Source organism: Meles meles, chromosome 1 (genome assembly GCF_922984935.1).
Source record: "Meles meles chromosome 1, mMelMel3.1 paternal haplotype, whole genome shotgun sequence".
Classification (NCBI taxonomy): Eukaryota; Metazoa; Chordata; class Mammalia; order Carnivora; family Mustelidae; genus Meles; species Meles meles.
The window spans coordinates 106,808,908-106,835,982 of NC_060066.1; the positions used below are offsets into that span (position 1 = coordinate 106,808,908).

The 27,075-nt window shown below is 43.2% G+C and overlaps 1 protein-coding gene and 1 non-coding gene across 2 annotated transcripts; one reads left to right on the forward strand and one right to left on the reverse strand.

Moving 5' to 3' along the window:
• Positions 1–4,689: 4,689 nt before the first annotated feature.
• Positions 4,690–4,846, reverse strand: LOC123927637. The gene has a single exon (XR_006815498.1). It is a non-coding gene; the product is annotated as a U1 spliceosomal RNA (small nuclear RNA).
• Positions 4,847–15,763: 10,917 nt separating this feature from the next.
• LOC123948926 (peptidoglycan recognition protein 4-like) lies at positions 15,764–26,576 on the forward strand. Its single transcript, XM_046016170.1, is given in 8 exon segments — positions 15,764–15,809; positions 17,494–17,704; positions 19,105–19,220; positions 20,455–20,607; positions 21,944–21,987; positions 21,989–22,143; positions 25,195–25,313; positions 26,398–26,576. Coding segments are annotated over 8 exon segments (1,023 nt in total).
• The last annotated feature ends 499 nt before the right edge of the window (positions 26,577–27,075 follow it).

Here is a 27,075-nt window from a genome sequence, read left to right on the forward strand (position 1 = left end):
CAGCCTCAATGGAGGTATTGCACTCCCTGGTTTCAAACTCTTCTACAAAAGCTGTAGTAATCAGTATGGCACTCAGACATATGAATCAATGGAATGGTGAGCCCAGGAAAAACCCTCATATATATGGTCAATTAATCTATAACAAAGGAGGCAAGAATATAGAATGAGGAAAAGATAGTCTCTTCAATAAATGATGTTGGGGAAACTGAATAGCCACATGCAAAAGAATGAAACTGGACCACTTTCTTATATCATACTCCAAAATAAATTCAAAATGAACTACAGACTTGACTGTAAGACCTGAAACCATAAAACTCCTAGAAGAAAACATGGGAAGAAAGCTCTTTGACTTTGGTCTTAGCAATATTATTTTGGACCAGTCTTGTTGGGGAAGGGAAACAGAAGTTGACATAAACAAATGGGTTAGCATCAAACTGAAAAGATTTTGCACAGCAAAGAAAATCATCAAAAAAATGAAAAGGTGGGGTGCCTGGCTGGCTGAGTGGGTTAAAGCCTCTGCCTTCGGCTCAGGTCATGATCCCAGGGTCCTGGGATCAGGCCCTACATTGGGCTCTCTGCTCAGTGGGGAGCCTGCCTCCTCCTATCTCTCTGCCTGCCTCTCTGCCTACTTGTGATCGCTGTCTGTCAAATAAATAAATAAAATCTTTAAAAAAAAAATGAAAAGGTAACCCAGTGAATGGGAGAAAACATTTATAAATCTTACATCCAATGAGGGCTCAATATCCAAAATTTATAAAGAACTTATACAATTTAATGTAAAAAAACAAACAAACAAATAACACGATTAAAGAAATGGGTACAAGACACAGGCTTGTGAAATGATGCTCAGCATGAAATGCAAATCAAAACCACAATGAGATGTCACCTCACACCCAAAATCAACAATACAAGAAACAGCCACTGTTGGTGAGGATGTGGAGAAAATGAAACCCTCACATATTGTTTGGTGGGAATATAAACTGGTGCAACCACCACAGAAAACAGTATGGTGGTTCCTCAAAAAAATGAAAAATAGAAATATCCTGTGGCCCATCAATTCCACTTCTGGATATTTACCTGTAACAAAACAAAAACACCAATCCAAAGAGATACATGCACCCCTGTGTTTATTGCAGCATTATTTACTTTTACATTATTTACACTAGCCAAGACATGCGTGTAACTTTAAGTGTCCATCAATAGATGAATAAAGAAGATATAATATATATACACACACATAAATATGTATATAAAATATATTGTATATGTATATTATATAATAAATATATGTATATATAATATATATGTATATGCATATATAATATATATGTATATGTGTATATGTATATTTTATATTATATGTATATATGTATATATATTATATGTATAATATGTAATATGTATATATTATATATAATATATGTATATAATGTATATATATGTATATGTATATATAGCATATATGTATATGCATGTATATATGTATAATATATTTTACATATATATGTGTGTGTGTATATATATATATATATATATATATACACACACACTATTACTAGCCATTGATGACATTGGTGACATTTGCAAAACATGGATGGATCTAAGGGTATTATGCTCAGTGAAAGACAAATATAGTATGTGTTCACTTACCATGGAATCAATGGATAGAGGGTGGGTGAAATGGATTGAGGGGGATTTAGAGATACAAACTTCTAGTTATAAAATAAATAGGATGTAATGCACACATATGGAATACGTCAATATAATTGTACTAACTTTGTACAGTTATAGATGGTAAATAGACTTACCCTAAGAATCATCTTGTAATGTATAAAACTATCAAATCATGGCACCTGGGTAGCTCAGTTGATTAAGTGTCTGCCTTCAGCTCAGGTCATGATCACCAAATCTGGGGATCGAGCCCCAGGTTGAGCTCTCTGCTCAACTAGGAGCCTGCTTCTCCTGCTCCCTCTTCTCCTCCCTACTCATGCTCTCTCTCTTGTTCACTCTCTTAAAATCTTTAAAAAAACCTTTCAAATTACTTTGATGTACACCTCAAATTCAAAATACGATATCAATTATAATTCTTTAAATTTAAATTTTAGTTCGCATACAGTGTAATATTGGTTTCTGGAGTAGAATTCAGTGATTCTTCATTTACATACCACACCCAGCACTCATCACAACAAGCACCCTCTTTAATACCCATTACCCATCTAGCCCATCCCCCACCCATATCCATCTATCAATTCTCAGTTTGTTCTCTATAATTAAGAGTCTCTTATGGTTTGTTTCCCCTCTCTCTTTTTACCCCTTTCCCATATGTGTTTCTATTTTCCCATATGTGTTTCCTAATTTCCACATATGAGTGAGAGCACGATATTTGTCTTTCTTTGACTGACATATTTTACTTACTATAATACACTCTAGCTCCATCTACATTGTTGTAAATGGCTAGATTTCATTCTTTCTGATGGCTGAATAATATTCCAGTATGTGTATGTGTGTGTTTGTATCTTCTTTATCCAGGTATCAGTCAATGGACATTTGGGCTTTCTCCATAGTTTGGCTATTGTTGATAATGCTGCTATAAACATTGTGGTGCATGTGACCCTTCAAATCTGTATATATTTTTTTTATTCTTTGGGTAAATACTTAGTAGTACAATTGCTGGATCCTAGGGTAGTTCTATTTTTAACTTCTTGAAGATCTACCATAATGTTCTCCAGAGTGATTACTCCAGTTTGCATTCCCACCAACAGCGCAAGAGCGTTCCCCTTTTTCTGCAACTCACCAACATCTATTGTTTCCTGTGTTGTAAGTTTTAGCCATTCTGAAAGCCATGAGACAGTACCCATCATGATTTTGATCTGTATTTCCCTGATAATGAGTGATGTGGAGCATCTTTTCATCTGTCTGTTAGCCATCTGGATGTCCTCTTGGAAAAGTATCTATTCATGCTTTCTGCCCATTTCTTAAAATTTTTGTTTTATGGGTGTTGGATTTGATAAGCTCTTTATAGATTTTGGATACTAAACTTTTATCAGATACATCCTTTGCAAATATCTTCTCCCATTCTGTAGGCAGCCTTCTAGTTTTGTTGATTTTTTTTCTTCACTGTGCAGAAGATTTTTATCTTGATGAAGTCCTAATGGTTCATTTATGCTTTTGTTTCCCTTGCTTCCAGTGACATGTCTAGTAAGAAGTTGCTGTAGCTGAGGTCAAAGAGGTTTCTGACTATGTTCTCCTCTAGGATTTTGATGGTTTCTTGTTGCACACTTAGGTTCTTCATGCATTTTTATTTTAGTTTTGAGTATGGTATAAGAAAGTGGTCCAGTTTCATACTTCTGCATGTTGCTGTCCAGTTTTCCCAACACCATTTGTTGGAGAGACTTTTTTCCACTGGGTATTCTTTTCTGCTTTGTCCAAGGTTAGTTGACCATATAGTTGTGGGTTTGCTGAATGTTTTGAATTGATGGAATACAGTATAATAAACACTTAATTGTCCCTTCTCTGGTGATTCTCACATCTGTGTCAGCTCTGGGTCATTTTCAGATGATTCATCTGTCTCCTCATGAGGGGTTATGTCCCCGCTTCATGGCATACCTCAAATTCTTGGATGGAATGCCAAATGGTGTGAATGTTACCTTGTTGGTTGCTAGATACTTCTGTTTTCTACAATTTTGAGCTTTGTTCAAGGGTGTATTCAAGTTACCTGGAAACAGTTTGATCATTTCTGGTGTTGCTTTAATGATGAGTTTCCAGAACTGTGGCAAGACTTCTCTGAGTCCTCCACACTATGCCTTGGGAATTAGGAGGGTTCCTTTGTCTCAGTCTATCTGTTGGGAACAGGCTCTATTCCCAGAGCTGTGTGAGAACCAGGCCCTGTTCAAAGGATTGTCTACTGATTTGCTGTCTTTGCTTCCCACAGAGACCCTGAGCAGGACCCTGCTACAGTGGGGGAGCTCTCACTAGTTGACTTTCTGCAGCTCTGTCCTTGCCCACACACTGTCCTCACTAGTTGACTAGTGAGGACAACTCTCACTTCCACAGCTCTCACTAGTTGACTTTCTGCAGCTCTGTCCTTGCCCATACACTGTCCTATGGATTCTCAGCTCAGTGTCCTCAACTCCACAAGGTCTACTGGGCTTCTCTTCAATTTCATCTCCCCTGGGTCTTGTCTGAAAACTCTCTGGTAGCAGTACCTTGGAGAAACTATAGGGCTCTGCTCACCTGTGTGTTTCCATGTCTCCAGGTTGGCTGTCTTTTTTGCCTGATGCCAAGTATCTGGAAATCTGCATTTCCTAGATCTTGTGTGGTTTTGTTGCTGTTTTGCTTTGTTGTTCAGGCAAGAAACTAACCAGTTCTTGTGAGTCCACATTGTTGTGACTCCCTTAAGTGAAATCAAAGTTGGAAAGTGTCAATATAGATTCTGAATAGAGACTTTTACAGAGCCACAGCACCGGTGAAAGCATGAAGTCAGAAATCCTTTCAGAGTCCAAGCTTTGTCTGAGATTTTGTGGAGTGTTTGAGGGGTAACACCTAGCCCTCCTACCTCTGTCCTCAGTGGGAAGAGAGAAACACAAAGCAACTTTATCAAAGCACTGACCAGCTAAGCCCTAAAAAGAGAAAGGAACATAAATTCTGACTGTCTCAAGGACCTTACTATACTGCTTCTAAGAAGATTCCAAAAGGTATAAATGCAGTTCCCCTCTTCAACAAATTATGCAACCAAGTTTCCAATAGTTGGAGAAATTGCCAGGGTCAGCACAACAGGAGTGCAATGGATAAACCTCACTCTGAAGAACGCACTTTTACAATCAAGACATTTCCCATCCCCCAATATGACTTGCTCCGCCTCCGCCCCATCAGAGCCTCAAATGCCTTCCACCATACAAACATAGTCACTAGGCTGCCACACCCCAAAACCCTTTACACCCCCTCCTGTCTCAAGTCTCCTTCTCCCATCCTAACCCTCCACACAAGTCTTCCTAATACAATGGAAGCAACAGCTATGCTATTCCACAGTCCTGGGAATTCTACCATCCAGCACCGCACCAAAACATTGCCTGATTTACATCAGACAGGCCCCGCCCTATAAGTCAAGGGCCTCACCTCACTTCCTCACCAACCCCCAAACCAGTAACCCTGCCCCCAAGCTCCCTTCCCACCTTGGATTCCTGATGCTCCTCCTCTTCCCTCCCCAGCCCTCCACCTGCCTGGTCTTCCTTCCTCCTGCTCCCAGTCTTCTCCATCTTCTCCCCTCCTGCCTGATTTGGTTACCACTCCTCCTCCCTCTCCCTGCAGCTCTAGGGCGGACACCTCCACACCTTCGCGCACACACACTCAGCTGTCAGCACAGGGAAGGCTGCGCCAGCCTGAGAGAATGTGAGGGACAATTTTCCACCAGCCAGGGAAGTGCAGATATCTCTCTCCCCTCTCTTTCACTCTCTCTGGTCAGAACCTGGTTTGCAGAAGACAGAGTGCGATGGCTGCACCTGAGGAATTCAGCCTCCAAGCCAGTCCCCCCCCCCACCTACCCCCCGCCCGCCCCCCAGGCCTGGACAACCCGGGGGTGTGACCAAAATCAGTAACCTCTGGGCACTGGTGCTGACACCTGTAAACCAGATCCCACACGCTAAAAACATCCAGGTGCCTGCTTTTTCATAAGGTTTCCTAAGGCAGGGCTGCTCTGCCCTCTCGTGGCTGCCCGGGGAGGTGCACTAGGATCCCAGTGTTGAGAGGCAAGGGCAGGTTCAAAGGAAACCATCCTTTCTACTTACTCAGACCCAGCTCAGAGTTCACAGCAGGGAAAGAGGGGTGTTAGTGGGGTCCAAGGCACTCCACTCTCCCACCGCCTTCCCTCACTCCACCACTGGGCACTTCCCCTTGGATGAGATTTCTGCAAAGTCCACCTTTTGAGGGAAAGAAGACAAGTCTGGAAAACAAAACAAAGCAACTACTTTGAAGAGACTAGTCCTTGGGCAACTTTATGGTCATTGATGGAGCCCTCTAGGGTTCTGATTTGCCTTTGTCTTGATTGCGCCTTGAGATCGTGGTTTACCTTTACTAAACTGTTGAAATAGAAAAGATTTAGAGAAGCAATTGACATCAGTTTTCACCTGAGTGAATAGTGTGAGCAGAATAACGCCCCATCCTAGGAGTTTCCCCCATTCTAATGTGTGGAACCTGCGAATATGTTACATCACACAACAAAAGGGACTCTGCATAGATGCTTATGCTAAAGACCTTGAGAAAGGGAGATCACCCCTGATTACCCAGACAAAATTACATGCAGACCTTAAAACTGGAAGAGGCAGAAAGGGAGGGCAGAATGATGTTGTATGAGGAGGACTCTACCTACTTATGTTAGGGCTGAAGATGGAGAAAAGGACGATGAGCCAAGGAATGTCCAGGGACTGTAGTAACTTCAAAAGGCAAAGCAACAGATTGTCCCCTAGAGCTTCAAGAAGGGAGGCAGCCCAGCTGACACCTTGATTTTAGTTCCATGAAATCCTTTTTGGATTCTTAATAAATGTGTGTTCTTTAAAAAAAAAATTAGGGATGCCTGGGTGGCTCACTGGGTTAAGAATCTGCCTTTAACTGGCACAAAAACAGACACACAGATTAATGGACCAGAATAGAGAGCCCAGAAATGGACCATCAACTCTATGGTCAACTAATCTTTGACAAAGGCAGGAAAGAATGTCTAAAGGAAAAAAGACAGTCTCTTCAACGAATGGTGCTGGAAAAATTGGACAGCCACATGCACAAGAATGAAACTAGACCATTTCTTTACACCACACACAAAAATAAACTCAGATAGGATGAAGACCTCAATGTGAGTCAGGAATCCATCAAAATCCTTGAGGAGAACAAAGACAACAACATTTTTGACCTTAGCCACAGCAGCTTCTTCCTAGAAATATTGCCAAAGGCAAGGGAAGCAAAAGCAAAAATGAACTATTGGGACTTCATCAAGATTAAAAGCTTTTATATAGCAAAAGAAACAGTCAACAAAACCAAAAGACAACTGGCAGAATGGGAAAAGATATTTGAAAATGACATATCAGATAAAGGGCTAGTATCCAAAATCTATAAAGAACTTACCAAACTCAAACCCCAAAGAACAAATAATCCTATCAAGAAATCAGCAGGAGACATGAACAGACATTTCTGCAAAGAAGACATCCAAGTGGCCAAAAAACACATGAAAAAGTGTTCCATATCACTCGGCATCAAGAAAACACAAATCAAAATCACAGTGAGATACCACGTCACAACAGTCAGAATGGCTAAAATTAACAAGTCAGGAAATGATAGGTGTTGGCAAGGATGCAAAGAAAGGTGAACCCTCCTACACTGTTGATGGGAATGCAAACTGGTAGAGCCACTTTGGAAAACAGCATGGATGTTCCTCAAAAAGTTAAAAATAGAGCTACCCTGTGACCCAGGAATCACCCTACTGGGTATTTACCCTAAAGATACAACCGTAGTGATCCGGAAGGGCATGCACACCCAAATGTTTATAGCAGCAATGTCCACAATAGCCAAACAATGGAAAGAGCCTAGATTTCATCAACAGATGAATGGATAAAGAAGATGTGGTATACAGCAAACATCATCCTCAATGGGAAAAAGCTTGCAGCCTTCCAATTCAGATCAGGAACACGACAAGGATGCCCACTCTCACCACTCTTGTACAACATAGTATTAGAAGTCCTAGCAATGGCAATCAGACAACAAAGAGAAATGAAAGGTATCCAAATTGGCAAGGAAGAAGTCAAACTCTCTCTCTTCACAGATGACATGATTCTTTATATGGAAAACCCCAAAGACTCCACCCCCAAACTACTACAAGTCATACAGCAATTCAGTAATGTGGCAGGATCCAAAGTCAATGTACAGAAATCAGCGGCTTTCTTATACACTAACAATGAAAATACAGAAAGGGAAATTAGAGAATTGATTCCATTTACTGTAGCACCAAGAACCGTAAGATACCTGGGACCAAACCTAACCAAAGAGGTAAAGGACCTGTACTCGAGGAACTACAAAACACTCATGAAAGAAATTGAAGAAGACACAAAAAGATGGAAGACTGTTCCATGCTCTTGGATTGGAAGAATAAACGTTGTTAAAATGTCTATACTGCCTAGAGCAATCTATACTTTTAATGGCATTCCGATCAAAATTCCACCGGTATTTTTCAAAGAGCTGGAGCAAATAATCCTAAAATTTGTATGGAATCAGAAAAGACCCCGAATTGCTAAGGAAATATTGAAAAACAAAAACAAAACTGGCGGGATCACGTTACCCGATTTCAAGCTTTACTACAAAGCTGTGACTACCAAGACAGCATGGTACTGGCATAAAAACAGGTTGCTGGAAGGAGGGGAGGGATAGGGTGACTGGGTGATGGACATTGGGGAGGGTATATGCTCTGGTGAGTGCTGTGAATAAAATTTTTTAAAAAATCTGCTCAGGTCATTCATGACCAGTGGAACAGAGTGGAGAGCCCAGATATGGACCCTCAACTCTATGGTCAAATAATCTTCAACAAAATAGGAAAAAATCTACACTGGAAAAAAGACAGTCTCTTCAATAAATGGTGCTGGGAAAACTGGACAGCTATATGTAGAAGTATGAAACTCGACCATTCCCTTACACCATACACAAAGATAAACTCAAAATGGATAAAAGACCTCAAGGTGAGACGGGAATCCATCAGAATCCTAGAGGAGAACATAGGCAGTAACCTCTTCGATATCAGCCACAGCAACTTCTTTAAAGATATGTCTCCAAAGGCCAAGGAAACAAAAGCAAAAATGAACTTTTGGGATTTCATCAAGATCAAAAGCTTCTGCACAGCAAAGGAAACAGGCAACAAAACAAAAAGGCAACCCACGGAATGGGAGAAGATATTTGCAAATGACAGTACAGACAAAAGGTTGATATCCAGGATCTATAAAGAACTTCTCAAACTCAACACACACAAAACAGATAATCATGTCAAAAAATGGGCAGAAGATATGAACAGACACTTCTCCAACGAAGACATACAAACGGCTATCAGACACATGAAAACATTTTCATCATCACTAGCCATCAGGGAGATTCAAATTTGAACCACATTGAGATACCACCTCACAACAGTTAGGATGGCCAAAATTAGCAAGACGGGAAACAACATGTGTTGGAGAGGTTGTGGAGAAAGGGAACCCTCTTACACTGTTGGTGGGAATGCAGGTTGGTGCAGCCACTTTGGAGAACAGTGTGGAGATTCCTCAAGAAATTAAAAATAGAGCTTCCCTATGACCCTGCAATTGCACTGCTGGGTATTTACCCCAAAGATACAGATGTAGTGAAAAGAAGAGCCATCTGTACCCCAATATTTATAGCAACAATGGCCATGGTCACCAAACTTTGGAAAGAACCAAGATGCCCTTCAATGGATGAATGGATAAGGAAGATGTGGTCCATATACACGATGGAGTATTACGCCTCCATCAGAAAGGATGAATACCCAACTTTTGTAGCAACATGGACGGGACTGGAAGAGATTACACTGAGCGAAATAAGTCAAGCAGAGAGAGTCAAGTATCATATGGTTTCACTTATTTGTGGAGCATAACAAAGAATAAGGAGGACATGGGGTGATGGAGAGGAGAAAGGAGTTGAGGGAAACTGGAAGGGGAGATGAACCATGAGAAACTATGGACTCTGAGAAACAACTTGAGGGTTTTGAAGGGGTGGGTGGTGGGAGGTTGGGGAACCAGGTGGTGGGTAAAGAGAGAGCATGTATTGCATGGAACACTGGGTGTGGTGCAAAAACAATGAATACTGTTATGCTGAAAATAAATAAATAAATAAATAAATAAATAAATAATAAAGAAGAAGAAGATGTGGTATATATACAGTGGGATACTATGCAGCCATTAAAAATGAAATCTTGCCATTTGCAATGACATGGATGGAACTAGAGGACATTAAGCTGAGTGAAATAAATCAACCAGAGATAAACAATTATCATATGATCTTTCTGATATGAAGAATTTGAAAGGCAGGGCAGGGGCTTGTGGAGAGAAGGGAGGGAAAAATAAATCAAGATGGGAATGGGGAGGGAGACAAAGCACAAGAGACTCTTAATCTCAGGAAACAAACTGAGGGTTGCTGGAAGGAGGGGAGGGATAGGGTGACTGGGTGATGGACATTGGGGAGGGTATGTGCTCTGGTGAGTGCTGTGAATAAAAATTTCTTAAAAATCTGCCTTCAGCTCAGGTCATTCATGATCTCAAGGTCCTGCGATTGAGCCCTGAATCTGAATCTGGCTCCCTGCTCAGTGGGGAGCCTGCTTCTCTCTTGCCTCCCCCCCAATTTGTTCTCTTTCTCTCTCTCTCTCTCTGTCAAATAAATAAAATATTTAAAAAATCATTTTAATTCCAGTCAGTTGGCATACAGTATAATATTAGATTCTGCTGTACAATATGGTGATTCAACACTTCCATACAATACCCTGAGCTCATCACAACTTCACTCCTTAATCCCCATCACCTATTTAAACCACCCCCCTCTCTTCTGGTAACCATCAGTATGTTCTCTATATTTAGGGATCTCTTTCTTTCTTTCTTTCTTTCTTTCTTTCTTTCTTTCTTTCTTTCTTTCTTTCTTTCCTCCTTCCTTTCCATTTACTCCATTGTGTTTTTTTTTCTCTTAATGACATCCCTTTCTTAATTTAAATTCAATGAGCCAACATATACTACATCATTAGTTTTGAATAATGTTTGAAGATTCATCAGTTGCACATAACACCCAGTGTTCATCACATTACATATCCTTCTTAATGCCCATCACCCAGTTACCCTGTCACCCACCTCCCTCCCTTCTGCAACCCTCAGTTTGTTTCCTGGAATCCAGCTTCTCTCATGATTTGTCTCCCTCTCTGATTTCTTCCCATTCAGTTTTCCCTCCCTCCCCTTATGGTCCTCCATGCTATTCCTTATATTCCACAAATGCATAAAGCCATATAATAATTGTCTTTCTCTGCTTGATTTATTTCACTTAGTATAATCCCCTCCAGTTCCATCCTCATGGATGCAAATTGTTTTATCCTAACTCAGTTATCCTTCCTGGTAACTGAGTAATATTCCATTGTATATATGAGTCACATCTTCTTTATCCATTCCTTTGTTGAAGAGCATCTCAGCTCTTTCCACAGTTTGGCTATTGTGGACATAGCTGCTCTGAATATTGGAGTGCAGGTGCCCTTTCTTTTCACCACATCTTTATCTTTGGGGGTAAATACCCAGTAGTGCAATTACTGGGCTATAGTGTAGCTCTTATTTTATACTGTTTTCCAGAGTGGCTGTACCAGCTTGCATTTCTCCCAGCAGTGTAAAAAGGTTCCCCATTCTTCACAATGTCACCAAATTTGTGGTTCCCTGTCTGATTAATTTTGGCCACTGTAACTGGTGTAAAGTAGTATCTCATTGTGGTTTTAATTTGTTATTCCCTGACGGCAATTGATGTAGAGCATTTTTCCATGTGTCTGTTGGCCATTTGTATGTCTTCTTTGGTGAAGTGTCTGTTCATGTCTTCTGTCCATTTCATGACTGGATGATGATGATGATGATGATGATGATGATGATGATGATGATTTTTGGTGTTGAGTTTGAGAAGTTCTTTACAGATCTTAGATACCAGCCCTGTTAAATCATTTGAAGATATCTTCTCTCATTCCATAGGTTGCCTTACAGTTTTGTTGACTGTTTCCTTTGCTGTGCAGAAGATTTTATCTTGATGAAGTCCCAGTAGTCCATTTTTGCTTTTGCTTCCCTTGCCTTTGGGGATGTGTCTAGCAAGATGTTGCTGTGGCCAAGGTTGAAGAGATTCTGCCTGCATTCTCCTCTAAGATTTTGATAGGTTCCTGTCTCACATTGAGGTCTTTCATCCATTTTGAGTCTCTCTTTGTGTATGGTATCAGAGAATGGTCCAGTTTCATTCTTCTGCATGTGGCTGTCTAATTTTCCTAGCACCATTTATTGAAGAGACTCTTCTTTCTCCATTGGATATGCTTTCCTGCTTTGTAGAAGATTAGTTGACCATAGAGCTGGGGGTCCATTTCTGGGTTCTCTGTCCTGTACCATTGACTTATATGTCAGTTTTTGTGTCAGTATCATGTTGTCTTGATGATCACAGCTTTGTAATATAGTTTGAAGTCAGGCACTGTGATGCCCTCAGCTTTGGTTTTCTTTTTCAACATTGGCCTGGTAATTTGGGGTCTTTTCTAGTTCCATACACATTTTAGGATTGTTTGTTCCAGCTGTCTGAGAAATATCGATGGTATTTTAATAGGAATTGCATTAAAAATGTAGATTGCTCTAGGCAGCATAGACATTTTCACAATGTTGATTCTTCCAATCCAAGAGCATGGAATGTTTTTCCATCTTTGTGTCTTCCTCAATTTCTCTCATAAGTGTTCTGTAGTTCCTAGAGCACAGATCCTTTACCTCTTTGGTTGGGTTAAATAATTGGTATGCCAAAATGGCACATTTTGTGGTGGTCTGCCCTTGGCCTCTACAATGAATTGGGGCAATTTTCTGTTTCTGGACAGTGGTTCTGGAGGTTTCCCCTAGGGAAAAAAAAAAAAGGTGTGGAATGGCTGAGGAACTCAACCATGTGTTATGTTAAAACAGACAATTGAGCTTACAGAGGCTCCAGTCCTGTCTTTAGGCTTCCTCCCCCACACCCAGGACCAAGAATGGGGCTATCTCTGCCCATATCACCTTCTCTATTGTTGTTCTGCTGTTGGCACACAAGGAAGTTTGCCCCTTCTCAGTTGTTTATTCTGTAATGAACAGTGACACCAGGTACACGGTGAGATCTCCCCAGGCCCTGCCTGTACACTATTGCCTGTGGGACCCTGGGAAAAAGCTCATGGCAGAATGGGAATACCAGAGTTGGGTTCTACCTCTAGTTCTGCTGAACTTGCTGGGTGGGCTTTAGCAGTCATTCATTCCCTTGCCCAGGCCATCATTTTCTTATCCGCTAAGTGAGAAGACCGTATTGGCAGCCTTTAGTCATTTCTAGCATTGACTTCAGGTGACACAGGCCTCATAGCTCTCAGGGCCTTGTTCCTGCCCCATTTGAGGCACCCCCAGCAAAGGAAGTCAGGCTTACCCTCCCCACAGGGCAGATTATGCCTAGGGCCCCAGCCCCTTCCTGGCCACACAACTTGCTGCTTCTTCCTTCATACCTCCCTTCATTCTCATTGCTTTCCCTCCCTTCTTCTCAGCCCTTGGGCCAGGATTCCCAGATGCCTTGGTGATTTTTTTTCCTTTTTTTTGAAGTAAGCTCCATGGCCAGTGCAGAGCCCAATGTGGGCCTTGGACTCACAGTCCTGAGATCGAGACCTGAGCTGAGATCAAAAGTTAGATGGTTAATGGACCAAGCCACTCAGGCATCCCCCGCAACTTTTTAAAGATTTTATTTTCAAGTAATCTCTACACCCAACATAGGGTGAATCTTACAACCCTGATATTGAGAGTCATAGGTTCTACTGACTGAGCCAGCCAGGTACCCCTCTTCCAGGGAGGTTTCTGCATCTAGACTCCTGACCACAAACCTCCTGATGCCCCTGCCCCTCCACTGCTCATTCTGTGTGTCTGGTGCATTAGGAAGGCTGTAGGCAATGCCAGACCACTGTCCTGGGCCTTTGGACCAGTCCACACCATGCTTGACCATCCTACCAATATCTGAGACAGCCTGCTCCCAGCAGCATGGCCCCTACACCACACTTCCACAATGAGGTTTCTTCTGTAAGCAGCTCCTTAGATCCCCACCTGCAGCATTCCCAAGTCAGAACATTCTCCCCAACCCCTTCCCTACTGTCTTCACTCAAACCCTCACGACTTCTTGGAAACTTCACCTTCTAAACAGAAAAATCCATTGTTACCTCTTGTGTTTCCTGGCTTCTGCTTTTCCTTTGCCCTTCAAGATTCTTTAGCTGGATTAAAAATTCAGTTGATGTGAGGCATATCAGCAGGAGAAAATCAAACAAAGCTTAAGAAATTATATTCCTCCTGGGGCACCTGGGTGGCTCAGTGGCTTGAGCCGCTGACTTCGGCTCAGGTCATGATCTCAGGGTCCTGGAATCAAGCCCTGCATTGGGCTCTCTGCTCAGCAGAGAGCCTGCTTCCCCGCCTCTCTCTGCCTGCCTCTCTGCCTACTTGTGTTCTCTCTCTCTATCAAATAAATAAATAAAATCTTAAAAAAAAGAAATTATATTTCTCCTGTATACATGGGAGAGCCCCTGGAAAACTGAGTTACTCACTGAAATGGCCAAAGCCATCACCTTGAATACCATTTTCAGCTAAAGACCAAACATGTTGGTGGCGGGGAGTCAATTGTGGGAGATCACCAGGAAAAGCACAGCAAATAAGGGCAAAGTTTAAGCAGATTCGAGTCATTGCTTTCTCCATTGATTGCATCTTCTAGAGATTTGACAGTCATTAGCTCTTCCTGGTACTAAAGGAGTGACCCTTACAAGTGGAGATTTCCCTTATTTAAGTAAAGGCCTCTTACAAAAAGTTTATTTCTTGGTTTTCAGCATTTCTCATGGCTCTTGTGTATTTCCTTAAAAAATAACCAGCTTGGCATAATCAATATGCCAAAGAAGCATACCTTGAAGTGGCAAAATTTGTTCCTTTTACAGTCTCCAAGGCCAGGAAGTTCCCAGATGTTGAGTTGGTCAGGTTTCTAAGGACTGGCAATGAGAAAGCAGCTCAGGGAGCCTAGGGCAATCACATCATTTCCCAGGGAGGAGGTACCTGGGCTTATTCACAGGGTGAAGCCTTGCTTTCAGCTTGAATCTGGTCTCCTTTAGTTCCTCTGGGTGCCCTGGATAAAACCTGTGGGAGCCTCAGAACTCTGCCCGCTCTCCACCTTCCAATAGGAATCCCCTTCCTTCTGAAAGACCAGAGCTCAAGTGTTCCCTTGGTGAGAAGGAGCCTGAAGGCCTGGGAGGTTGCAGCTGGAGGAACAGGGCGGGGCCAGTGGCCAAATTTGAACGGAGGAACTGCCATCCAATGATGGGAGAGCCACCTGCACCCTGACCTGTGTTGGACTGGGACAATGCAGGACCCACAGGTATTTCTGAGTGTGGGTGTGAGTGTGTTTCTTGTCGTGAAGCCTTCTCCCTTGGAAGGGACTGGATGTACCACATAGAGTGTTAAGATCAGATCACTTCTGCCCTAGAACTAGGGAATACCCCCGACTGACCCTTGTACCCTCTCTCACTCCACTGCATCCCCAACTGGGAAGGAATTCTCAGCACTAGACCCATTCATGTGTGTTTGGATTTCTTAGTTCTACTATTCCTGGATTTTACAGTTCTCTTCTATAAGAATGGGGGTTAACAATACTACATGGCAGGGTTAGCATAAGGATTAAATAAGATTATATGTGTGAATGTCTATGCTGACCTTGTACATTAGTAGTCACTCAGTGAAATGTAGTTTCCCAGGTAAAGAGGATGAGGGTGTTTACCCATCCAAGGCACACCTGACATGTACTGGGGACCTTGAGAGTCCTGGCCAGTTGCTGGCCCTCAGGAGGCCCATAGTTTGGCAGAAAGGCAGACAGGGCTACCATGCAGTGGGGTGGGTGGCCTGTTTGAGGAGTGAAGATGGTCTGATTAACTGTCAGTGTCTCTCCTAGGATTGAGTTCCTCACTCTCTTATCACTGTTTTGGGACCACATGAGGATGCTTCTGTGGCTTTGTGTCTTGGCTCTGGGTCTCAGGGCCTGGGGTGAGTTTTCCTTTACTGGATCAGAAGGTAACTATGAAGGATCATCTACTTTCATAGCAGAGTTATTTAAATGTTGCCTCTCTCTTAGGGAGAAAAAATAGCTTTGCTTTTGGAACACAGAACTTGAAGTCTATAAACCTGGTTTCAAATCCTTGGCCTACCTCCAGCAATGATTTTAAGCAAATTAGTCATCCCTTTAAACCTTTATTTTCCCATCTGAAAATTGAAATAAATTTATGATTTCCCAAACTTTTGAGTGTTAAATGAGATAATGCACATGAAGAACTTTGCACCTGAGCAAGGGAAGCAATGATTCTATCTGTATGTGGCTGGGGTTATGTTTCTCAGTAAGAGAAAGTTTCTTGAGGCTAGGGTTGTCATCACATACACAGGAGCTTTGGCACAGCACATGACCCCAAATCAAGCCTGAAAGAACTGACTTGATTTGTACAATTTTCCATATCATCTTTTCATTGTTGCTACTTGGTAAAATCCACACAAAAGAAAACCTTGTGCTTTTGAGATGCTTAGATACATTTCCAGGTTGTTGTTGTTTCCCCAATAGTGTATATAGATGCAGCTCATGAGAAATGGGTATATTTCCAACTTCCTGCTCTTGGCTATTTAACTGTATTCTGGGCATTCCCTGGAGTTGGTGTTGAAAAAAAAATGCATATGTTGCTATTGGAGGTGGCCAGGTGGGTTCTCCTGGAGAGGCCTCAGTGATCTGGCCTGAATCTGTCTCTGAGATGGCTAGTACTGGGACTCTCTGAGGACCATGTAAAATGGATTGTTCTTCTGCAGGTGATTTCTCCTCATCTCTCATCTCACTGAGAAAGGAAAAAGTCTGAATGGTGAGGAGACTTAAAGACAGCTGGGTATGTTCTGTGACTACTAGAGTGCTTCTGAAATCTTCCCTGCCCCTTGTGGTTGGCATGTGGCAAATGGGACTGAGATAGTGGAGCATCAAGAAAACACCTGCAGGGATGCCACAGGCTTTGGGGGTCTGGGATGGTACCAGAAGAGGACAGAAGCCAGGACAGGGAGATTCTGCATCTGCACTCAGAGCCCTCTAGCCTTAGGATGGAGACCCTCACCTTGCCCTGAGGGAGGGGAATGGGAGTCCCATTCTCCTGAATGGGAGAGCCAGGACCTATCTGCAGAGAGCCTCTAGGTTGAGGAAGAGATGTAGTCCCCTCAGAAAGCACTCAGGGCAGGACAAAGGACACAGTCAGAGTCACAGAGCAAACTGTCAATGAGCATAGTGTGCCCTGAAGGGATTAGTGCAGCAATGAAACCCAGAGGGACCACTCAGGGCTTTCCCAGGGGAAGCGGTGGGAAGGAGTGTCTTCCTAAAGCAGAGGTCCAAAGTAGAACAGGGCAGGAGCTTCAGGGTGGAGTCTGTCCAGTGAGATGTGGATGCCCTGTATAGGGGAGCAGAGCATCTAAGCTGCTCTAGGCAGGTGCATACTCTGCAGTGGGGGCAGTGAAGAGGAAATAGATGAGGAGGTGAGAAGGAGATGCTGTGTCTGAGAAGTAGGTGTTGTGTCTGTTGAAAGCCTCCTCCCAGGGATCTTCCACCCCTATTGGGTCGATGTAACCCAGAATGGCACCCATGGACCAGGGAGGTAGTGAGGCAGCAATGGGGCAGGATACACTGAGTGATATCCTCCTCACCTTCATGATTACCCCACAGATGTATCCACAGTGATCTCTCATAAGGAATGGGGGGCTGAAGCTGTTGGCTGCAGCACCCCACTGACCATGCCCATCGATTTTCTTGTCACACACCATATCCCTGGACTGGAGTGTCACAACCAGACTACGTGCAGTCAGAGGCTGTGGGAGCTGCGGGCTCATCACACGCACAACAGCTGGTGTGATGTGGCCTACAAGTAAGTGCCATGTGGGGAGATCAATGCTGTTCCTTAGGGTGCTCCTCCCACCCTTACTTATGTCTTCTTTCCTCATTTCCTGGGTTGAGCTTATATCAGATTTATAGTGAATAAAATATTAAAAACCCTATAAAATTCTAAATCCTTTTGAATTTTCTAGGGGATCTCCTAAAAGGAAACAAGGAAGGTTAAATAATAACTATACTTCCTAGCTCCCTCCAAAACTGGTTCACACAGAACACTGGTAGTTATGAATGACTACCAAGTGCGTGGGTGCATTTGTTCCACCAACAACATGTGAGGTTGGTCAGACACATGTTACCCTTTCTATGCTCCAGGTGAGGGGACCAAGACATTGTTTGATTTTTCTCAGAGTCATCCAGTTACAAGGTTGTGGAGCACAGACTAACTCAAAACTGGCTCTTTGCCCACTGCATGTTCCACTTCACTGCATTTGGGGGCTCTTATGGTGAGGCGTCTTACTCTAGTGGTCACTCTAGTGGGCCCTCTTAGTGACTAGGACCGCATGTCTTCAGCCCACCTCTGACCTTACCTAGGTGTAGGCAGTTCCTATGCATGGTGATTGCTTTTCACTTTGACTACCTTCTGCATCTCTGTTTTTCTGCTTCAGACATTTAGGACTCCTGATGATGAAAGGGAGTTAATCCCCCCCAGGGGTCAACAGTTGTAAATAACTTCCTCAGCCCTCAGTCCTTCTTAGGGACAATCTTTAGGTGCATGTATTCAGTTCCTTGGAATTTTACCTGTCTGGTGGCAGGCAATGGGGGGGAAAGTTCTGAGCCCCAGGTAGCCATTGTGAAGTTGGCCCAATTGTATATACTTTGTTGGATTTCTTCCTTCTGACTCACTCTCTTTGCTCCCTCATACTGGCTTCTGGGAACCCTTCTCAAAAAAACTGCCTGCCTCAATGTCCTTATCTGAGGAGATACTTCCTGAGAAATCTATATAGGACGGTAACCTGGCAGGGAGAAATCACATGAACAGCCTATGTGGAGATGACACAGGTAACATGCATTTTGGAAGAAGGAGGAGAGCCGTGTTTGAGGCAATGGGGAAGCTGAGAAGAATCTTACAGTGTAATTGGTTCTGTGTTAGCTACTCTGGTGGCACCAGGACCTCTCCTCCTTCTTAGTGTGTAGGATGATTTACATAAAACCTGGGCTTCTAAACAAAGGAGGGAGATGGGAAGTTTGGAAGTGGGTTCTGAATTCTAAGGGAATATAATCGACTTGGCCTATCCACTGTCTGGGACAAGTACATGCAAATTCCCTGTAGTGAACATAGCTTAAGCCCTTCTCCTTTTGGAAACTGATAAATTGTTCCTTTTGTGGGGATGTGCCACAGTGCCAACCACTCAGCCTATATCTCCTGCTCCACAGCTTCCTGGCTGGGGATGATGGCAGGGTGTATGAAGGTATTGGCTGGAATGTCCAAGGCATGCAGACCCAGGGCTACAACATCTCCCTGGGCTTTGCTTTCTTTGGAACCAAGGAAGGTAATCATCATCTCAGTTGCCCTTCTCCAGTTACCTACTTCTTTGTTTCTACACTGCCTCCTTGACCCACTCCTAATTCCCTGATGATCTACTGTCCTGCAGTTCCCCCTCTCTCTTGGCTTACATGAATGTTGTTGGTTCTCCTCTTCCTACTCTGGTTTCCTTCTCAGTCTCTGAGGTGTCTTCTCTTCTCCTGGATATCTTTCAGTGGAGGTGGTGGCCAGTCTTTCTCTTTATGGACAGTCATTCTCTTTATGGAAGAATGTAGGCTTCTGCTCTCTTCTGTAAGTGACTGTCACATCTTCCTCTCTGACTCTGACCCTTTGCAGCACCAGACCCTGCTTCCTGTTTCCTACCAGGCACTTCTTCCTCCCATCTCTCTTACCTCAATTTCTGTACAATTTTTAAGACCACTCTGTGGTCTCCAATCCCTGAGTCCCTTCCACTTTCTTCTAATCTTACTGCTGTCTGTCCTCCCAGCTCTCCCAGCATCCTAACATACATGCTCCAGGACCATTCCCCTGAGTTTATGCATCCTTGACTGTTAAAGCTCTTGCATGTCTAGTTTCTTATTGTCCCCTCCAAATACTCTGTGAGAAAATCCAGACAAGTTTCCTAATCTGCTGTTACACAAAATACAGCCTGAATTCCAGAGGAGGTGACCCAAGAAGAATCAGAAGGCAAGCTCACACCTTCCGTTTCCAATTCCAGGGTGGTTTCCAGCACACCAGAGGACTCTGTGTTCAGCAGTGTGTGTGTGTGTGTGTGTGTGTGTGTGAGATTGTTACCTGGGTGTCACCCTGTTAGTAGTAGGGTCTGAGCATGTTACTTCTTGAAGCCTGAAGCTCCTTTCTGTGAATAATAACATAGCAGCATCTACCTCAGAGGTTTGTGGTGAGAATTAAAGAAGTTAATGCAGTAAAGAGGCTGGCACATGCCTGGAAGAGCCCCTGCCAATGGGAAACCCTGACCCAGCTAGCTGGGCATTCCTGAACATGGGGCTGCATTTTAGCTCCTCCATGGAGAAAGAGCAATGAATGAAGTTTTGGCAGGTTATTGGGAAAGATCTTCATCCTGGGGCAGGTGGGTTCTTGACTTTTAGGCTTTCCAACCTAGGTGATGAACCAGTTTCTTGCCAACAGCTATGTAAGGGCTGGCAGGGCATCTAATCCTTCCCCCACAGCCCCATGAAATGCAGACCAGACCCAGGTTGCTACAGATGGCTCTTTTTCAGGCCACAGTCCCAGCCTGGCTGCCTAATCAGCAATGAAGGGCCTGATCTCCTATGCTGTCCAGAAGGGCCACCTGTCATCAAAGTATGTTCAGCCCCTTCTTGTGAAAGGTGAGAACTGCCTACTCCCTCTGCAGAAGGCAAATCCCAAGAAAGGTAAGACCTTCAACCCTACTGGGGCCTCCTTCTAGACCCACACAACCAGCCTACCCCCTACAAACTTCCAAATGCCATTGGGAGTGGACTTTTCAGTTAGGCTTTCATTGGATCCTTTCTGATAGGCAACTGGTCACATTGCTCTCTGAATCTTTGAGGCTGGCACACCTTGAGAAGGACCCTTCAGGTTACCTCTTTATCACTCAGATTCCTAGAATGATAGAGCCATTGTATTAACCTGGTGTAATATATGTGCTCTCATTTTTTTAATCAGTCAACAATTACTTACTGAGAACCTGCTAGTCACTGAGGGTATATCATGGAACAAAACACAAAAGTGGTGCCCTTGTGAAGTTTTGAACTAGAGGGTAGAAAAAAAAATAAAACAATAAGCAAATAAGCAAGTCAAATATTTTGCATGTTAGAAGGTGAAAAGTGCTGTGGAGGCAAACAAAACAAAAACAAAAACAAAAACAAAACAAAAAAACATGGAGAGGAATAGGCATCTAACACATACAAGCACAAAAGCTCAAATGCACATCTTTCTGAACCAGAATAGCACTGATAAACTAAAGGGCTTACATCACTATCAATACCGAAGTCAGAGGAAATTGTTAGGGTAATTTGGGTACTAAATACTAAATTAAAAAAAGGGTTTAACAAACAGTAACGTCAAAACCAGTATAGTTAAGTGGCACCTGGATGACTCAGTTGGTAGAGCATGTGAATCTTGAACTTGGGGTCTTAAGTTTGAGCCCCACATTGGGGGGGGGGAGTTTACTTTTAAAAAAAAGTATAGTTAATAACCGCCTTCAACATTTTCCTAGTCTTAATAAAGTTTTAAAGATAATTATCTCTATTATATGAAAGCTCTGAGTAAATCTGATCTCAGTCATTGGATTAGTGCTATCAACTAAAATTAATAATTGTTTATATTGACAGAGAGTTTTAGGGGTTACAGGTAAGTCTCAAAGACATGCTTTCAGTTGATGATTCAACTAATTTGTACAAAGGGCCCTGTTATGCAGGTACACACACACATACGCACATGACAATCATCCAGATAGATAGGTATCCTTTTCCCTTGGGAATGAACATCCATTTATCCTTAGGATTAGCATTCCCACTGTCCTCTGGGTTTGGTTTTTGGGTTAGATCCCATGGCTCTATAATTCTTGCCTCTTGAATATAATCCCATCAGGCAGACATACTTACCTCCCAGGTGGGCTCTCTTGAGTTCCACAGTCAGAGTCAGGTCAGGATGGGGATGTTCAGTAGTGGACATGGGTGAGCACAATAAGCCCACATGTCCACCTTTTTTTTGCCCCCTTTTCAGCTTGCTCCACCATTATCTCACAGTCTACATGGGAGGCCAAGGAAGACCCACTGCCGCAAGATGAATCTCCCAGCTAAGTACGTCATCATCATCTACACTGTTGGGAGAACCTGCATCATGTCTGTTGAGTGCTGCTTGCTGGTCAAAGATAGCCAGTGTCTCTTCATATACAGGTTGAACTCATGTGACATTGGGTATAAGTAAGTGGACCTCAGGACATGTGGGCTTCTTTTACCTGAGGACAGACTCTGAACTTTTGAATGGGAGAGAAAGGAAAATAAAGTTTACTGAATGTCCACCATATGAGAGGCACTTTATGTATAACTTTTATTTTTCATGCAGCTCTGGGTGAGTCTTACCTAGGATATAGCTAAAGAGCTAGTCATTCTCGTTGGACATGTACTCAAATGTGTCTTTTTTAAAGATCATGTATTGACATGATGGAGGCCAAGACTGATGGAAATACATTAGAGGAAGTTGCATGAATGCAAGATTGTAATGCGTGTAGAGAATATCTTTCCTGTCTGAAGGCAGGTGGAGACATCAGATAATATCCTCTGTTTGCTCTAATGCCAAGATCTGTAATTTATTTTTATTTTTATTTTTTATAAACATATAACGTATTATTAGCCCCAGGGGTACAGGTCTGTGAATCGCCAGGTTTACACACTTCACAGCACTCACCATAGCACATACCCTCCCCAATGTTCATAACCCCAACACCCTCTCCCTACTCCCCCCCCCACCAGCAACCATCAGTTTGTTTTGTGAGATTAAGAGTCTCTTATGGTTTGTCTCCCTCCCTTCCTCCCCCCAAAACTCCCCATGTTGCATCTCCGCTTTCTCATATCAGGGAGATCATATGATAGTTGTCTTTCTCTGATTGACTTATTTCACTAAGCATGATACCCTCTAGTTCCATCCACATTGTCGCAAATGGCAAGATTTCATTTCTTTTGATGACTGCATAGTATTCCATTGTGTATATATACCACTCCTTCTTTATCCATTCATCTGTTGATGGACATCTAGGTTCTTTCCATAGTTTGGCTATTGTGGACATTACTGCTATAAACACTCAGATGCACGTGCACCTTCAGATCACTACGATTGTATCTTTAGGGTAAATACCCAGTAGTGCAATTGCTGGGTCATAGGGTAGTTCTATTTTCAACTTTTGCAGAATCTCCATGCTGTTTTCCAGAGTGGTTGCACCAGCTTGCATTCCCACCAACAGTGTAGGATGGTTCCCCTTTCTCGTGTAATTTTTTTTAATAAAGAGCACACTGACTTAATGGGAGAATAAAAACTTCTTGCAGGATGCACTCCATGCTCACAGATAAGATGTATGAAGTTAGAGACCATCTCATATCCATCAGAAATATTATACTGAATGTTGAGTCTCATGGTGGGCCACCACTAATCAAGACAGTACACATTAATCAAGAAGCCCTTTGTCGAGGGGCTTCATGGCTTACCTAGTGGAGTTGGATTTTAGACCTACCTTCCTCCTGGCCAGGCACTCTGTTCAGGGTACAACAGCTTAGCCATGTGCAGTGGCCCTCCCTTGGCTGGATTTACTAATTACCACTGGATTACCAAATCCAGTGGGCTTACATTTACCAATTGTGATTACTGTGGAATTACAATTACCATGTGATTTTATGCTGATAGAATCTCCTCTCTCCTTCCTGCTTTAGTTTCAACCCTTTTGAGATAGGAGAAAACTTCCTCCAATACCTTTTATCTGTTATGACTTGTCAAGTGCTCTGCTATATCCTGCTATGCAGGTTTATACAGAGTTGCTCTCTTTGATTAGAATGGATACCTGAAAATTTACTATGTTTTTAACCTAAACTGGAAAATGATGGGTGCTGAGAAAGGACCATTTCCTTTTTCTGTTCAGGTTCAGAAGCCAGTTTCCTGTCCCTTAGTTTTTGACCTTTTATTGTGTCCCTTGTACCATAACTTTCATGACCCTGCTCACTGTGAAATGACCTGTAGTCAGGAGTAAACACCCACTTGCTATAAATTAATTCACTGAGAATACAGTTGAATGCCTACTCTGTGACATGAGGTTATGTTCTGGGGATGCTATCAGATATAGCACAGATTTGGTTCTTGCCTTGATGGAGCTGATATTCTGCTAAATGAGAAAGATAATTAAATGAATAAATCATAATAGAGTACATTAAGTGTTATGATAAAGGGTGCAAAAATGTAAACAGGAGACATTTTTAACACTTTAGCTTGCTGGGGTATTGGGTATTAAGGAAGTACTACTTGAGAGGTGACTATCAGCTGACCTAAGAAATGAGCAAACTTCACAGAAGAGTGGGAAGAGTATTTCAAGCAGAGAAAAAGGACCTCTGTGGAAAGTCCTGGATGCCAGCCCAAGAATGGTGTCTTTGAGGAACCAGGAGAAGTTTATCACAATAAAAATAGATGACAAAAAAAAAGAGAAAAAAGAGACAGATGGTGAAAGATAAGGAGGCAAACAGGGTCCATCTCATGAATAATCTTGACACTTAAACTAAGAAGTTTGGACTATGTTGCCAAGGGACCAAAAGCAGGGTTTGATATTAAATTTGCATCAGAAAGACCTGAAGAACTGCACGTTTAAAGAAAGGACACAGGGAGACAAGGTGCAGAGGAGTGAGGGGCAGCCACAAAAGACAGCTGGGAGAGAGAGTAGGATGGAAGTGAAGGGTGGGGGGGGGGGGTGTTTGTGGATGCAGAGGGATCAGAGAAGGCAGGGCTAGAGAAGTGTACTTTGACCTTTGTAGTAAGGCAGCCACAGCTTACCTCCAGGGAAACAGTCATTGGCAAGGTTTGGGGAAGGCCAGGTTGCAGGGATGGTAGCTGTTGCTTTTTTCTTCCTAGACTGTGGGCTCCTTGAGGTATCAGCAGTGTGCCAGAGCTGGATAGGCTCATGAGAGTGGATTGTTAGGGAGCCAGGACATTTTTTAAATTATCAGTAGCTGAAAATCAGCTATGGTGGGAGTTTTACACTACAGAAATAAGAAAAGGCTATAAATAGGGCTTCCTCCCCTTGCCCCGTTCTGATGAAAGCTGGTTTACCAACATGCCCCTGCTGTCTTTTTTGTAACTCAGTGCTTAGAATTTAATAGCTAATCAGTGTCTGTTGAATAAAGCGTGAGTGATTGAATGAATGAGTGAATGAATAAATGAAACAATCCCAGATTGTCTGTCTGTCATACTGATCTCCATCTCCCCTCATGGTCCTTTAGCTTCCTCGTGGGGCAGGATGGTGCTATTTATGAAGGAGTGGGCTGGAATGTCCAAGGTTCCCATGCTCCTGGCTACAATGACATTGCCCTGGGCATTGCCTTTATGGGCACCTTCATGGGTAAGTGCATGCTTTGGGCAGTAGCAATCATTGTATGGTGTTTGAGGGAAAGTGTCTCAAATGGAAGACAACAACATCAAACTCAGGCATCACTTCAGTGCCTGCATATGCTAGACTTGGAGAGCTTCAGATTTATCATTTGACTAATCTGAGTGTGACCAGGAGTGAACTCCCCCGCCCCCAGAGAGAATGCCCACCCTGAATCTATCTCCTTCACACCCAATCAAATGTCTTTCTCTTCTGACATCAAAACATATATAAGACAGGGGGAAAAATATCTTTATACATATATTTTGCCATGGCAAATACATATATTTTTACCATGGCAACAATGTGGGAACATTTACCTTATTTGCCACATCCCTGGATTAGTCCTTATATCAGCATCCAGAATGTTCACTGACAATTGCCATTGTTCAGAGCTCTCTTGACTGAATTTGTTTAGACTCAGGGAACTTTTGCTGCACCTCTGGGAAGAGAAGCCCATGTCACTGGAACTGGTTCAGGGTGATACTAAAATGAATGTTGGGTGGGGCGAGGGGATACCTAGGAAGTTGCCTGGGATGGGGGTGGGTGTGTGAAGGTACAGGAAGCACACCTTGTGGCCAAAGCAAGGTGTCTCAGCTTCAACACTATTGACATCCTGGATCAGGTAAGTCTTTGTAGGAGAACTGACCCGTGTATTGTAGGACGCTTAGCTGCATCCCTGGCTTCTGCCACCAGATGCCTATAACATATTTTGCCTAGTTGTGACAACCAAAAACGTCTCTAGAGAGTACCAAATATCCCCTGGGAGGCTAAATTCCCCCAGTTGAAAACTACCACGTTAAATATTTGTAATGGACAAACATTCTGTACATCCCCAAACAACTCTATGTATCCCAGACTCCATTCTTTTCATTCAGGAAGAACTTTGATGCTGGTGAATCTGAGGCCTGACTTTGTTTTCTGTTATATAGACTGGCAGGCAGTAGCAGAATATATTAGCATGGTGGCAGGGGTGCATTAAGGAGGATTCAGGAGTGGGTCCTGCCCTGGGCAGGGTGTCTTGGAAACCTGTAACAGATAGATAACTGTTTTGCAGATACCTCGCCCAATGCCACAGCCTTGGAGGCAGCCCAGAACCTGATCCAGTGCGCAGTGGACAAGGGATATTTAATTCCCAACTACCTGCTGGTGGGGCACAGTGATATTGTCAACACCCTGTCTCCTGGGCGAGCTTTGTACAACATCATTAAGGCTTGGCCTCATTTCAAACACTGAGGGAACTCCTGCTCCCTCTGAGACTATTCCCTGTGCCTGCCTGGCTGCAGGGCTTTCCCTGTCCTCACCCTCCGTCCTGACTCAACACTTGGGTGTCCCCTCCCTGTCAGTCCCATCCTGTCCCTCCTTTCTCAGGTTAGGATGATCCTCTACTGCTAGCACCCCACTATCCTCCAAGCAGGTCTGAGACCCCGGAGCTAGATATTCCCAGCCCTCAAGTAGGCCCCCCTTCCTCTCTCCTCATCTTCCCCTTCCCTGAGCATCCAGCTCCTAAGCCAGGTGTAAAGATGGGCTGATGCTTGTTTGACTTCTCTTTCCATTTCTGGTTGCCCCTCTGTCCCATGTACCTTAGCCCTGCCATCTGCCTGGCAGCCCCCAAGGCTCACACAGGTTCAAGGCCTGAAGCCCCTCTCTGCTCACACACCGACTTGTCCAAATATGAATGTGGCCCTTATTTCAGGGCTCCATCACTTATAGGTGTGCTACCTCCCTCCACTGG